The sequence below is a fragment of the Phoca vitulina genome, unplaced genomic scaffold (assembly GCF_004348235.1).
Source record: "Phoca vitulina isolate PV1807 unplaced genomic scaffold, GSC_HSeal_1.0 scaffold33, whole genome shotgun sequence".
In the NCBI taxonomy this organism is placed as follows: domain Eukaryota; kingdom Metazoa; phylum Chordata; class Mammalia; order Carnivora; family Phocidae; genus Phoca; species Phoca vitulina.
Window position 1 is genome coordinate 18210529 of NW_022589736.1, and position 13479 is coordinate 18224007.

The 13479-nt window shown below is 36.6% G+C and overlaps 1 protein-coding gene across 3 annotated transcripts in view; it reads right to left on the reverse strand.

Annotated features, from left to right (window-relative positions):
- Positions 1 to 13479, reverse strand: part of TRDMT1 (tRNA aspartic acid methyltransferase 1) — an 80417-nt gene continuing 66938 nt past the window's right edge. For 2 of the 3 annotated variants that reach the window (XM_032425574.1, XM_032425573.1), the window contains one exon: positions 9945 to 11089. In XM_032425574.1, the coding sequence (XP_032281465.1) occupies positions 10989 to 11089 (101 nt within the window). In that variant the 3' untranslated portion in view covers positions 9945 to 10988. Of the gene's footprint in view, positions 21 to 9944; positions 11090 to 13479 lie in introns of those variants that run through there. The other variant, XR_004301955.1, reaches the window with a different exon arrangement.

Consider the following 13479-nt stretch of genomic DNA (forward strand, 5'->3'; position numbering starts at 1 on the left):
ACATTCCTTTGCAAGGTAACCTAAAAAGAACAAAATAAGTTTTTGACCTGGTGACTCCTGGAATTCCCTGAACAAGGCAATGAAGTGCAAGATTCAGACACGGTGATTCATACCACAGTCAAAGGAAAACGCCAGAATGCACTAACGCTGAATGTGAGGGGCTGAGAAGTGTACGTGGCAAACAATAGCAACTTGTAGGGGATCCCATCTTTTGAAAAGGGAGAAATGCATTTCTGTAACAATATTTTGTGTATGATAGAGGAAGAGAGCAAGTGAGGTGAGCCTGTCCCCACTGAGCAGGGGCGGAGGGGGGCGGGGAAGAGTTTAGGGATATTTGGCACACTACAGAACTCTGCCTCTTGTATTTTTAATTGGGAAGCTACAGACAGGAGCAGCACATAGAAGCATCTTTATCTGGCAATGGGAGGCTTTGCTTCATTGATGTGATTTATGATGGGAGGAGTGTTCTCACAAGGCTGATGCCTTACAAAGCACCATCATTCCCAGGGGATTCGTTAATTGAAGTGCCACACAGATCTGTGGGAAGATAGAAGGTGTTGTCATCAGGGCAGGAAGAAGGATGAGATGACCTCACCTCTCGGTCTTTTTCAGTGCCCTTATTCCAAGATCTGTAAAAACCGAAGCCTTTGTCCCTTTGTATTTTTTTTATATAGGAGCTTGGGCTATATTATTACAGAAGTCCTGCTAAATCAAGCTTTGTCAAAAACTCCTAGACTATATTTATAGGAGGCATAAACAATCCCTTAGGCGTTACACACAATTCTGGTATTAAATACTTTTCCTATAAAACTTAATGTGTTTTTCTTCTTTAAGTTGACCGATAGAATTATGCCAACAATTCCCCAAGTCATCAAAGACCATAATGATTCTGCTACAAAACTCAGCATGCTCATATTCAAGTCAGATTAACTGGACAATTATTTATTAAGTACCCACCATTTGTCAACCTCTGAGAGAGGTGCTGAGCAGACAGAACTGGGTAAGATGCAGCCTCTGTCTTGAGGGGAAAATGTCTGGGGAGGAGACGTATTACGTGCCATCAGAATGCAAAGGAAGCGGTGACTTCGAAGATAGTTTAAAATGATCAGACTCCATGGTAGAGACTTGGAATAGAATATTAGTTTTGAATGAAAGAATGTTTTAATGATGAAAGAAATGTAACTATACTATATTCAATTTGCAGAGTATAAACAAGAAAACTTAGAATTCAATTACTCTAATGTAACCCTTATCTATTATTTTATTCCAATCTACTTACAGATGAATAATTTCAGTTATAATCATAGGATATACATGTATAAAATTATGTCTCCTCCTCTCTTTTTTCACATGAACCTAATTCAATGTCACCACCTAGTCTCCTTGACAATAACTGTATTGTTATATACAATAAAGTTTATATACTCATATATTATTCATATACCAAATTTATATTTTTAATACCATAAATTTCACCCTACTTAAGTGTACAATTAAATGCTTTTTGATATTTTCAGAGTTTACCACCATCACCACTAATCCCAGAACATTCCCAACACCTCAAAAAGAAATTCTGTACCTCTCAATTCCCCTCTTTCCCCTTCCTCTGGAAATCACTAATCAACCTTGCCTATTCTGGACATTTCATATAAAATGAAATTATGTAATATGTGCTCTTTTGGGTCTGGCTTCTCTCACTTAGCATCGTTTCCAAGGTCCATCCATGTTTTAGCATGTGTCAGGACTTCATTCCTTTTTATGGCTGAATCCAGTGTACAGATATATACACTTTGTTTCCTTGTTCATCAGTTGGTAAACATAATAGTCCTTTCCACTTTTCGGCCATTATGAATAATGCTGCTGTGAACATTCATGTACAAGTCTGTGTGTGGATATATGTTTTCAATTCTCTTGGGCACACACCTAAGAGTAGAATTGCTGGGTCATATGGTAACTCAAGTTTTTGAGGAACTGCCAAACTGTTTTTCAAAGGGGCTGCATCATTGCATAGCATTTTTTTTTTTTTTTTTAAAGATTTTATTTATTTATTTGACAGAGACAACAGCGAGAGAGGGAACACAAGCAGGGGGAGTGGGAGAGGGAGAAGCAGGCTTCCCGCAGAGCAGGGAGCCCGATGCGGGGCTCGATCCCAGGACTCCGGGATCATGACCTGAGCCGAAGGCAGACGCTTAACGACTGAGCCACCCAGGCGCCCCCATTGCATAGCATTTTGATTGGTTTCCTAATCACTTATTTCACTATTGTCTCACTGAAGGACATTTAATATGCTTCCAGTTTTTCTATGTTTCATATTTTCATTTCTATAACCTTTTGTCCTTTTGAATTATATCATCATGGTATATTTCCCTTGTGGTTCTTGTTTGTACCATCATGTTTACTTGTTTTTTTTTAAGATTTTATTTATTTGTTTGACAGAGAGACACAGAGCGAGAGAGGGAACACAAGCAGGGCGAGTAGGCTCAGGTTTTCCGCTGAGCGGGGACCCCAATGCAGGGCTCAATCCCAGGACCCTGGGATCATGACCTGAGCCGAAGGCAGACGCTTAACGACTGAGTCACCCAGGCGCCTCCATCATGTTTACTTTCAACCCACCTGCATTATTTAATTTGAAGTGAGTTTCTTGTAAATAGCATGTAATTAAATAATGTTTTTCATCCACTCTGCCAATATCTGTATTTTAATTAGTGTATTTTCATCAATTATATTTAAGATAATTATTGATGTGGTAGAGCTTGTGTGTGTACCATTTAGTCGTTTGTTTTCTGCTTGTTTCCTCCACTCCTCAGTCTTGTTCCCCTTTTCTTGCCTTCCAACTTGATTTATTTATAGAGTTTTGAGTGCATTTCTTTGTATAGTTTATGCAGTGGTTGCTCTGGGTATTACGATATACATTTATGACTTATCACAGTCTCCTGGTATCAGCATTTTACCACTTCACAGGAAACGAAGTCTCACTTCCATTTAGGTCCCTTTACCTTCCCTACTTTTAAATATCATTGTCTTGAGCATCAGATGAAATTACAATTTTGGTCTCAATCATCAAATGGGATTCATGAAAGTCATGAGGACCCTATTTATTGTACGCATCCCTAATTCTATTCTTTCCATTGTTCTTCCTTTCTGATGCTCCAAGATGCCTTTTATCATTTCATTTCTGTTTGAGGAACTTCCATTAGGCATTCTTTTGGGGTAGGTTTGCTAGCAACACATACTTTCAGTTTTGCTTCATTTGAAAATACCACTATTTCTCCTTCAGTCCTGCAGGATAGTTTGGAGGAGTACAGAATTTGCAATTAACAGTTCTTTTCTTTCAGCACTTGAAAATGTTGTGCCATCTCTTTCTGGCCCCCGTGGTTTCTGATGAAAATCTGCTGTCATTCAAATTGTGCTCCCCTCTAAGATTGTGTCATTTTCTCTGGCTGCTTTTGATGTCTTTTTCTTTGTTTTTAGTTTTCATATTTAATTATGATGTATCTTTTGGATTTCTTTAAGTTTATCCTATTTGTGGTTCACTCAGCTTTTTGAACCTGCATGATTGTATCTTTTGCTAAATGTGAGATGTTTCCATCCGTTATTTCTTTGCATATTCTCCCGGCTCTATTCTATTTTTCTCCTCTACTTCTGGGACTTCAAATACATGAGTATTGGCACTCTTGTTATTGTCCCACAGATCACTGACGTTCATTTTTTCCCCAATCTTTCTTCTGTTATTGAGATTGCATAAACTCTATTGGTTTATTTTCAAGTTACTGATTTAATCTTCTGTCATTTCCACTGTACCATTCATTAAGTTTATTTTGGTTATTGTATTTTTCAGTTAAATAATTACCATTATTTCTTTTTCTAAAAATTGGGATATAATGCACACACCACAGTGATTTTTTTGTTAACTTTTTAAAACTCTTTGTTACCTATTTCTTTGCTGAGGCTTTCTATTTTTTGTTCCAATAGAATTTGTAATTATTTGCAGAGGCATTTTTACGATGGCTGCTTTAAAATCCTTGTCAGATAATTGCAATCTCTGGTTCATTTTGGTGGCATCATCAGTTGACTATCTTTTCTCATTCAAGTTGTGGTTTTCTTGGTTCTCGGTATGACAAGTAATTTTAGATTGTATCCTGGATGTTAGGAGGCTCTGGGTCTTATTTTAATCTTTTATTTTAGCAAGTAGTCATTCTATGTTTAGCATGCAGACCCTGGCCTGCTTTTTGGTTTGTGATTCCAGTGGCAGTTTAATTTTCAGAGTCTTTTGGTCTGGTTGGTTTACCTGGTACTGCTGGGGTTGCATATGGTCCTTGATGGTGCTGCTTTAGGGAGAACTGGTTTTCCCCTGGCACCTATAGATTGGGATAAGGAGCCTCCTGTCCATGGTGAAGAAGAAGCTTCCTGGATCAGGCCTTTTGTGGTAGGATCCCCTTGCCTCTGCTCTCTGGCTGTCCAGTGTTCTGAGCAAGTGAGAGGAGTCTCAGGCCTTGCAGAAGAGTGCTTCCCCTGGACACTTGTCAATGGGGAGCCCTGTATATTGCCCTTGCTGGTGGTATCAGACTCATCCTGTGTTGGTCAGCAGGACTCTAGTTCCATCTGGGATAGGAATGAGCCATGCTGGGCTCCCTTATCTTGTGAGGTTTGGAATCAGGAAACACCAAACATGGGTCACCTTCTTCTGTTGGGTGGGAGCTTTTAAGACATTCTGCAACCATGTTTCCCTTCCAGTCTTGGGATTACCTAGCTGGTTTGTTTTCCTCTTCCCACCTTTCACAGTCCTCTATTCTATGTCTTTTGCATTATCTTATAATCATACTTATCCAGAATGGATAATTGTACTTAGAAGGAGCAAAGAGAAATGAGCCTGCCCTCTTGTCCAGGCAAGAAGTCAGAATGCAATATTTTAAAAAATTTCTATCTGCACAACTTCCTCAGCCAAAAGATCAAGCCCTATCCTAGAATTTTTTTTAAATCATGTGTTCTAAACTTGAGTAAATTTGGCTATTCGAAAGTGGCAGTAACATAAATAGTTCTCAGGAGAGTGACTCAAAGATACTGTTTAAATTCCACAGTATATTTATGGCCTTTAGGCAGCTTCTATATTGATCCAGTATGGAGACTACAGTCACTCATCTAACAAGTATTTACTAAGGGTTCATTATGGGCCAGGTACTGTTTTAGTCCCTGGAAAGGTAGCAGTGAAAAAAAAAAAAATTAAATATCCCTGCCCTCTTGGAAGTTTACATTCTCCAAAATATGGGATGTTTTTCACTTAAAATGAATTCAAATCAACTATCAAGCTCATTGTCTAATCATCCATAGCATTAGCTTTTCAAACAGCAAACTCAACTTAAATCTACTACACAAAGACTATCACATTCCATTAGGTATCTTCAATCATTTCTGTGTGTGAGAGACGTTTAATTGTACTTGTGTAAGGAAATAGCTAAGTGAGTAGAATAACAACTATCTGAGTAAAAATGATACTCATGCTAGATTAAATTCAGAAGGCTGAAATTTGTTCAATGTCCTCATGTTCAGCCAAGCATACAAATCTGGTTGGAAATGGACATGTATGTCTTGAGGTTTCAAAGTGACATTTTCTGTTTTCCTAACATGAATCATTGCTCAGGGAAGGCTTTCTAGGGAAGGCCATTTTATTAACAGAAGCTTATAAATGGAAATAGAGTGAGAAAGAAGGTGACAATGATCTTGGGTGATGGGGTTTAAACTTGGGAGACTGGGAGAGAAGCAGTATCATGAAGAGAAATATTGAAGTTAATCGTGAGTGGAACTGATTTTTTAAAAGTAAGTTTTTAAGATTGTATTTATTTGTTTATTTATTTGAGAGAGAGAGAGCAGGGGGAGAAGCAGAGGGAGAGGGACAAGCAGACTCCATGCTGAGTGTAGAGCCTGACACAGGGCTCAATTCTACAACCCTGAGATCATGACCTGAGCCAAAACCAAGAGTCTGATGCTTAACTGATGGAGCCACCCAGGTGCCCCAAGAGGGACTGATTTTTAAATGGAGGATGATTTACTTGTTTTCAAATATGCTAAGTTTGATGTGACAGGAAGATACTCAAGTTAAAGATGTCCCAGCATAAACCTTCTAGAATAGGGCTTAGGAAAAATATTGGATCTGGAATTATCTGGGTATCCCAGGCAAACGAAGTTGTAGGAAAGGGTGAGACCTTAGAAAAATGGCTTGGAGAGTAAAGGGTAAAGAGAACTGAGGACTGAATCTTCAGTAATGGATGAGCTCCACCCCAGACCTCCGCTCTCCACTCTCTCTCTTTAGACTCTTCAGGTGATCTCATCTGATTATAGAGCCAACTTGGCTAAATAAACATGTTCCCGACTTACACTCTTATAATTTAAACCTGCACTGATATGAATAGACATAAAGGTGCAAACAAAATATAGAGCAAATGCTTGAAGTAAACAATGGAACTGTGGTATGTACAAGCAAAGAAATGAGAACATTCCAGAGCCATGATGAAGAGTTCTACAGGAAAACTAACTTCCTATCTTCTAGTTTGGGAAAACTTCTATCTAGATTCCTATTTATAGGAAAAGTAAGTTTTTGAAAGCTTTAGGAATCAGGTAGAGTGTACTTGAGGGAGAGCTGTAAGTGTTGGATGTAGCTGAAAATAAGACTCAGAAAACAAATTTGAGTATTTCAGAACCAGAAGCCAAAAAAGTTCTCTGCGTATGTTCATATTTATTGAATAAATAAATTTTAAAAGGAATAAACTCACAAGTCAAGACAAAAATAGTGAAATAGTTGGAGTCATGGTTGCAAAAGATTTTAAAGAGCATGAGTATCTTAGTGTAAAATATTCTTAGAAGTCCTAAAGAGAGAAACAGACATAGAGCCTAGGAAAATAGATTTAAAAAGAAAAAACAAGTTTTAAAATTTTAGTAGCAAAGTAAGGGAATGACAAAAGAGGAAAAACGGTGCTGACAGGTTGGCTGATATAAAGTTGAGGAACACGTCTAGGATTTTTACTGCCTTTAGTAAAATGTGCAAAGGGGCATTCCTAAATGAAGTATTATAGGCATATCAAGATATCTTGGTATGATGAATGGAGGAAGAAGTGGCTGGATTGGATGTGGATCAAAAAAATAAATGAATGTCAGGAAATTGATAGGATAGTTGTATGCAGCACACTTTGACATTAGAAGTTGAAAGGAAGAGTTCTAGTACAGGGAGGTTCAAAGGCTGTGTTGAAAAATTACATAATGAGTTCAACTACAGGCTATGAGAAAACTGCTGAGACCATATGACCCTCACTCAAGTTCAAAGTCCAAAGCTATTTGTAAACCAGTTTATAACTTGTGACCTAAAATCGTCATAGTTCCAAGCTGTGGACCAAATAATAAAAAGTTAGCCTTCTTTTCAATAACATAACCACCTGAGGAAAACATGCTTTAACTACTTTGTCTAAATGGGCTTAAAGTTAGATCCTTATTATGTTATCTTGGCTTATTTGGGAACCTCTTGATTCTAAATTCTGATTTTATTTTTTTTAAGATTTTATTTATTCATTTCAGAGAGAGAGAGAGAGAGCATGAGCAGGGGGAGAAGCAGAGGGAGAGACAGAAGCAGACCCCACCGAGCAGGGAGCCAGACCTGGGGCTCAATCCCAAGACCCAGAGATCATGACCTGAGCCGAAGGCAGATGCATAACTATCTGAGCCCCCCAGGTGCCCCTAAATTCTCATTTTAAACTATAAAATTACCTCCCTTCCCCCACAAAAGGCACCCAGAGCCACTTTAGTTTGGATGCATCCGTCAGTATGTGCTTGAATTTGGGCCGACACGGCAGTTGCTTCTTCATTCTGCACTGCTGTCACTGGAATTAACCATTTTTATGTGTCCTTAGCTTCATTTCTCCATCCTCAGAAGCCTCCAGTTTAATAACTTCTGACCCAAACCATACTGAGATTGAACCAGAGGACAGACTGGGATTCTTGTTAAGGAATCCTACCCCCGAACCACAATTTTTTAAAAAGTGTTGCATAGTCCTGACTTTCACAATTTCCACTCCTGGTTTTGTCCCTTGAAAAGGCTCTAATCTTGAGAAGGGGAGCAAGTGGGCTGGTAGTCAGAGGTATTTTCTCACTTTTCACGGGCACCGCCCCTGGTGTGGGTCTGATTGAAGAATCAAAATGAAACATGCAGGGTGATCTGAAGGTCAGCTGATCCCTTAGTTACAGGGTGATTCACGCCCTCCCTCTGGTCACTTGGCTCTACTGTGTCGTAAGACTGTTGAGCTCCAGATCTTTCTCGTATGATGACTATCCATCCCCTTCTCAAAAAAATTTTCCAATATGATTCATCTTGTTTGTATTCATTCATCTGGTTATCTCTTGTTTGTTATTTTTGGATCCAAAAAAAGTTACCAAAAGTATGAGGCAGGGTAATAACTTAAAATTATTTGGCAAGCAATTTGAAAGAGCACCAAAAGGAATGATACAAAAAGGAGGATAAAAGATCAATTTACTGTTAGAAATGGCAAAGATTTCATTGCATACAGTTCTTTTTAGAAGAGGCTCTAGTTTCCAAAATACTGCATAAATTAACAGTAAGTCCAAACATCAGAAAATAGGATTTCTAGAACAAATGTTAGGCATATTTATTACCAATAACATAGAATAGGCATTCAATAAAATAACATTTTTAAGATTAATTTTCCATGTACATATAAACTAAATAAATCACACTGTTAAATATGTCTTCATTAAGGTGTGAGTTTTATGCTTGCTCCTTTTTTATTTTCAAGGGCAAGAATCATTATGCCCATGAATATATTACAATAATTAAAAAAAAAATTCACAAAGCAATATTCTGCCTTCTAGTTAGGAAGAAAACACTCTACAGAGCTTTCCTAGGTTTGTAGTTGGTGCACTGGACTCAACATTTATTTTGTGTAACATTGCTCAATGGGGCACAGGACACTATAATTATTTAATCATAGTAAAACTCTGAACCTTTTTATTAGTAAGATTCTTTCAGCAGTGAAGAGAACCTAGTGAAAGTATGCCAAAGTAATTTCAGATTGTTGTATACTAAAATTTATGAGACTTGTAATAAGGTTTGTCTTTAAACATCATACACAAAATGTAGATGTGATAATTGATATATATGCATTGGCCTACAGCTTCCCTATATCCATATTTATCTATGAGTTTTTCTGAAAAAATGGTGGTGGGGAATAATTATGTTTTTTGTTAAATTGTGGTAAAATGTATATAACATAAAACTTGTCATTTTAAGGACTGCTAAGTATACAGTTCAGTGGCATTAAGTATTTACACTGCTGTGCAACCATCACCACCATCTATCCCCACAACCTTTTCAACACCCCAAACAGAAACTGATTAAACCCATTAAACACGAACTCCCACTACCCAGGTGCCCTAAGCCCTGGTAACGCCTAGTCTACTTTCTGCCTCTATGAACTTGATGCTTTCACATACCCCATATAAGTGGAATTATAGAAAATTTGTCCTCTTGTGTCTGGCTTATTTTACTGTTCATAATATTCTCAAGGGTCATCCATGTTGTTGCATGTGTCAGAATTTCTTTCTGTTCATGGTTGAATAATATTCCACTGGATGTATACACCACATTTTGTTTATCCATTCATCCACTGATGGACACTTCCATCGTTTCCACTTTTTGGCTATTGTGAATAATGTTGCTATGAACATTACTGTACAAATATCTGTTCAAGTCCTTACTTTCAATCCTTTTGGGTAAATACCCAGAAGTGGAATTGCTGGATCATATGGTAATTGTATGTTTAATTTTTCTTAAGGAATCATCATCTATTTTCTGCAGTGGCTGCACCATTTTATATTTCCACCAGCAGGGCACAGGGTTTCAATTTCTCCACATCAAAATGATTCTTTTAAGAATAAAAATATCATTTTTATTTTGTGATACAATTTCTGGTCTTATTTCTTCTTAATTTTCTTCTTTTTGTCACTTGCTTTTATAACTGAAATCAAAATCACAGGATTTATGATACAAGAGTCTGATTAGAAACCCTAATTCCAAGAACTCTACTGAGAGAGAAAGCGAAAGTTTAAAAAGCTAATTCACAGAACAGTCATATGAATTGGGGTCAGAGGGCAGAGATTCCTCCCTAAAATCTGAATGCCATGCTACATCCTTAGAAGGTGATGGAAAATTTAAGTTACAAGAAGTGGAGAAGGAAGACAAAAGCAAGCTCTGATGATAGCAAACTGAAGGAAAGTTATTTACAAATGAAGAAAGGACAGTGAAGTTTTGTGGTTCAGATGGAGATAGAATTAAAGACAATCAGATAATGTGTACCTACATCTTCTGTAGCTTCCAATGGAGAGGTAATCAAGAATTTAGGATTATTTTTCTGACATTTTCTTCAGACTGTTGTATCACGCTGAATGATGACAATTTGTTTTAAAATATTATATGCATTTGTTTAGATGCAATTAAGAAATGTTTAAAGGATTGGAATTAAGTAAAACATTCAATGTTTGAAACAGGCCAGAATTAGAGTCATCATTTTAGAATGAGGAATTAATCATCTACCAAAAAAATGATAGGATTCATAAAGCAATTTGTTTAATTAACATACAAAAACATAATATCTCAGGTTCACTATACTATGCCTGTCATGACACTTCATAAGATACTCATGTAAATTTGTCGATACCATAATATTAAAAAGAGAATATTTTACATGTATATTTAGCAATTTCATATGAAAATATATTCTCCTAAAGCATAATAATAATTTCTGCTTTATAAAATATAGTAATACAAATTTAGGAAAAAAACTGGCATTTTTATGATAAATCCGAATTTCTTTTTAAAGAGATAAAGGTAGTTGAGTTGAATTTCATCAAAATCAATTCAAAATAGAATTTCAGAATTACCATCTGGATATGAAGAAATAATGTGACCATCTTTCAGAGTCATTTTTAAATTATTCATATAGGATTTTGATTAGTTTAGCTACTATATGCACATTGAGACTATTTCCAAGTAGACGATAACGCTGTTTCACAGTTATCTTCTCAGGAAATCCTAGAAAAGAGAGATAATAATTTACAATACAATCATTTAAAATATTAACTTCCAGAGATAAAAGGATGATGTAACCTTTAGTAAGAACAGAGTGGTCATTCACATAAATAAGTCCCTAAGATCTCCATGAAATTCAATTAACAAATGAGAATTTGAAGCCAAAAATATAAGATTACATTGCCTACACAATGTGATATTATCATATCACATAACATATTATGTTCAGCGTACACATAAGTGCACCCATAACAACCATGAAACTCATTGAAATCTGTATTTTAAAGCACTTTAGGAAAAGTAGTGGCTACCATTATTTCACAGTTGTTTTCCTTTACTTAATAACAGCTTTATGGAGATAAAGTTCACCCTTTTAAAATGTACAATTCAGTGATTTTTAGAATAGTCAGAGTTTTGCATGCATCCCCACTATTTAATTCCAGAACATTTTTATTACCTCAAAAAGAAAGCTGGCCCACATCTAACATCATACTCAAAAACAAAAAGCTAAAAATTTTCCTCTAAGATCAGGAACAAGACAAGGATGCCCACTCTTGCCACTTTTATTCAACATAGTATTGGAAGTCTTACCCAGAGCAATTAGGCAAAGAAAGAGATCACAGGAATCCAAGTGGAAAGGAAAAAGGAAAACTGTCACAATTTGCTGATGACATGATATTATATATATATAAACCCCCCAAAGACTCCACCAAAAAAAAACCTGTCAGAACTAATAAATGAATTCAGTGAAGTTTCAGGATACAAAATTAATATATAAAGATCTGTTGTGTTTCTAGACACTGACAACAAACTATCAGAAAGAGAAATTAAGAAAACAATCCCATTTACAACTCCATCAAAAAGAAAAAAATACCTAGGAATAAATTTAATCAAGGAGGTAAAAGATCTGTACACTAAAAATTGTAAGGCACTGATAAAAGAAATGAAAGACACAAATGGAAAGACAGTCCGTGCTCATGGGTTGGAAGAATTATTAGTAAAATGTCCACTATCCAAAGCAGTCTACATATTCAAGGCAATACCTATCAACATTCCAATGGCATTTTTGACAGATGTGTAATACACAATCCTAGAATTCATACGGAATCACAAAGGACCCTAAATAGCCAAAGCAATCTTGTGAAAGAACAAAGCTGGAAGCTCTGCTCTGATACACAAAAATTAACTCAAAATGGATTAAAGACTAGAATGTAAGACCTGAAGCCATCAACTCCTAAAAGAAAACACAGGCAGAGGGACGCCTGGGTGGCTCAGTTGTTAAGCGTCTGCCTTCGGCTCAGGTCATGATCCCAGGGTCCTGGGATCAAGCCCCGCGTTGGGCTCCCTGCTCAGTGGGAAGCCTGCTTCTCCCTCTCCCACTCCCCCTGTTTGTGTTCCCTCTCTCGCTGTGTCTCTATCAAATAAATAAATAAAATCCTTAAAAAAAAAAAAGAAAGAAAACACAGGCAGTAAAGTAAGCTCCTTGACATCAGTCTTGGCGAGAATTTTTTGGATCTGACTCCAAAAGCAAAGGCAAAAAAAAGTAAAAATAAACAAGTGGGACTACATCAAACTAAAAAGCTTTTGCATAACAAAGCAAAGAGAATCATCAACAAAATGAAAATGCAATCTACTGAAGGGAAGAAAATATTTACAATTCATATATCTAATTAGGAGTTAATATGCAAAATATATTGAGGGAATATACACTGGTGCAGCCACTATGGAAAACAGTATGGTTTCCCAACAAATTAAAAATAGAACTACCATATGATCCAGTAATTTCACTTCTGGGTATTTATGAGGTAAAAATGAAAACACTAATTTGAAAAGATATATGCACCCCATGTTCACTGCAGCATTATTTACAATAGCCAAGATATGAAAACCTACACACACACACACACACACACACACTGGAATACTATTCAGTCATAAAAAAGAATGAAATCTTGCCATTTGCAACAATACAGATGGACCTTGAGGGCATTATACTACGTGAAGTAAGTCAGAGAAAAAAGGACAAATCTCACTTATATGTGGAATCTAAGAAGCAAAGCAACATGATGTGCCAATACCCCCTCCTCTTTATAACTAAATAGTATTCTATTGCATGGATATACCACATTTTATTTATCCATTTATCTGCTGATAGACATTGGGTTGTTTCTACTTTTTGATTATGAATGACGCTGTTATAAGCATTACATATACATTATTGTGTGGACGTTTTCAGCTCTCTTGGATATATTCCTTGGGGTGAAAATGCTGATTCATACAGTAACTCCACATCTAACATTTGAGGAACTGCAAAACTGTTCTCCAAAGTAGCTGCACCATTTTATATTCGACCAGCAATGTATAAGGGACCTGATTTCTCCACATCTTTGTCA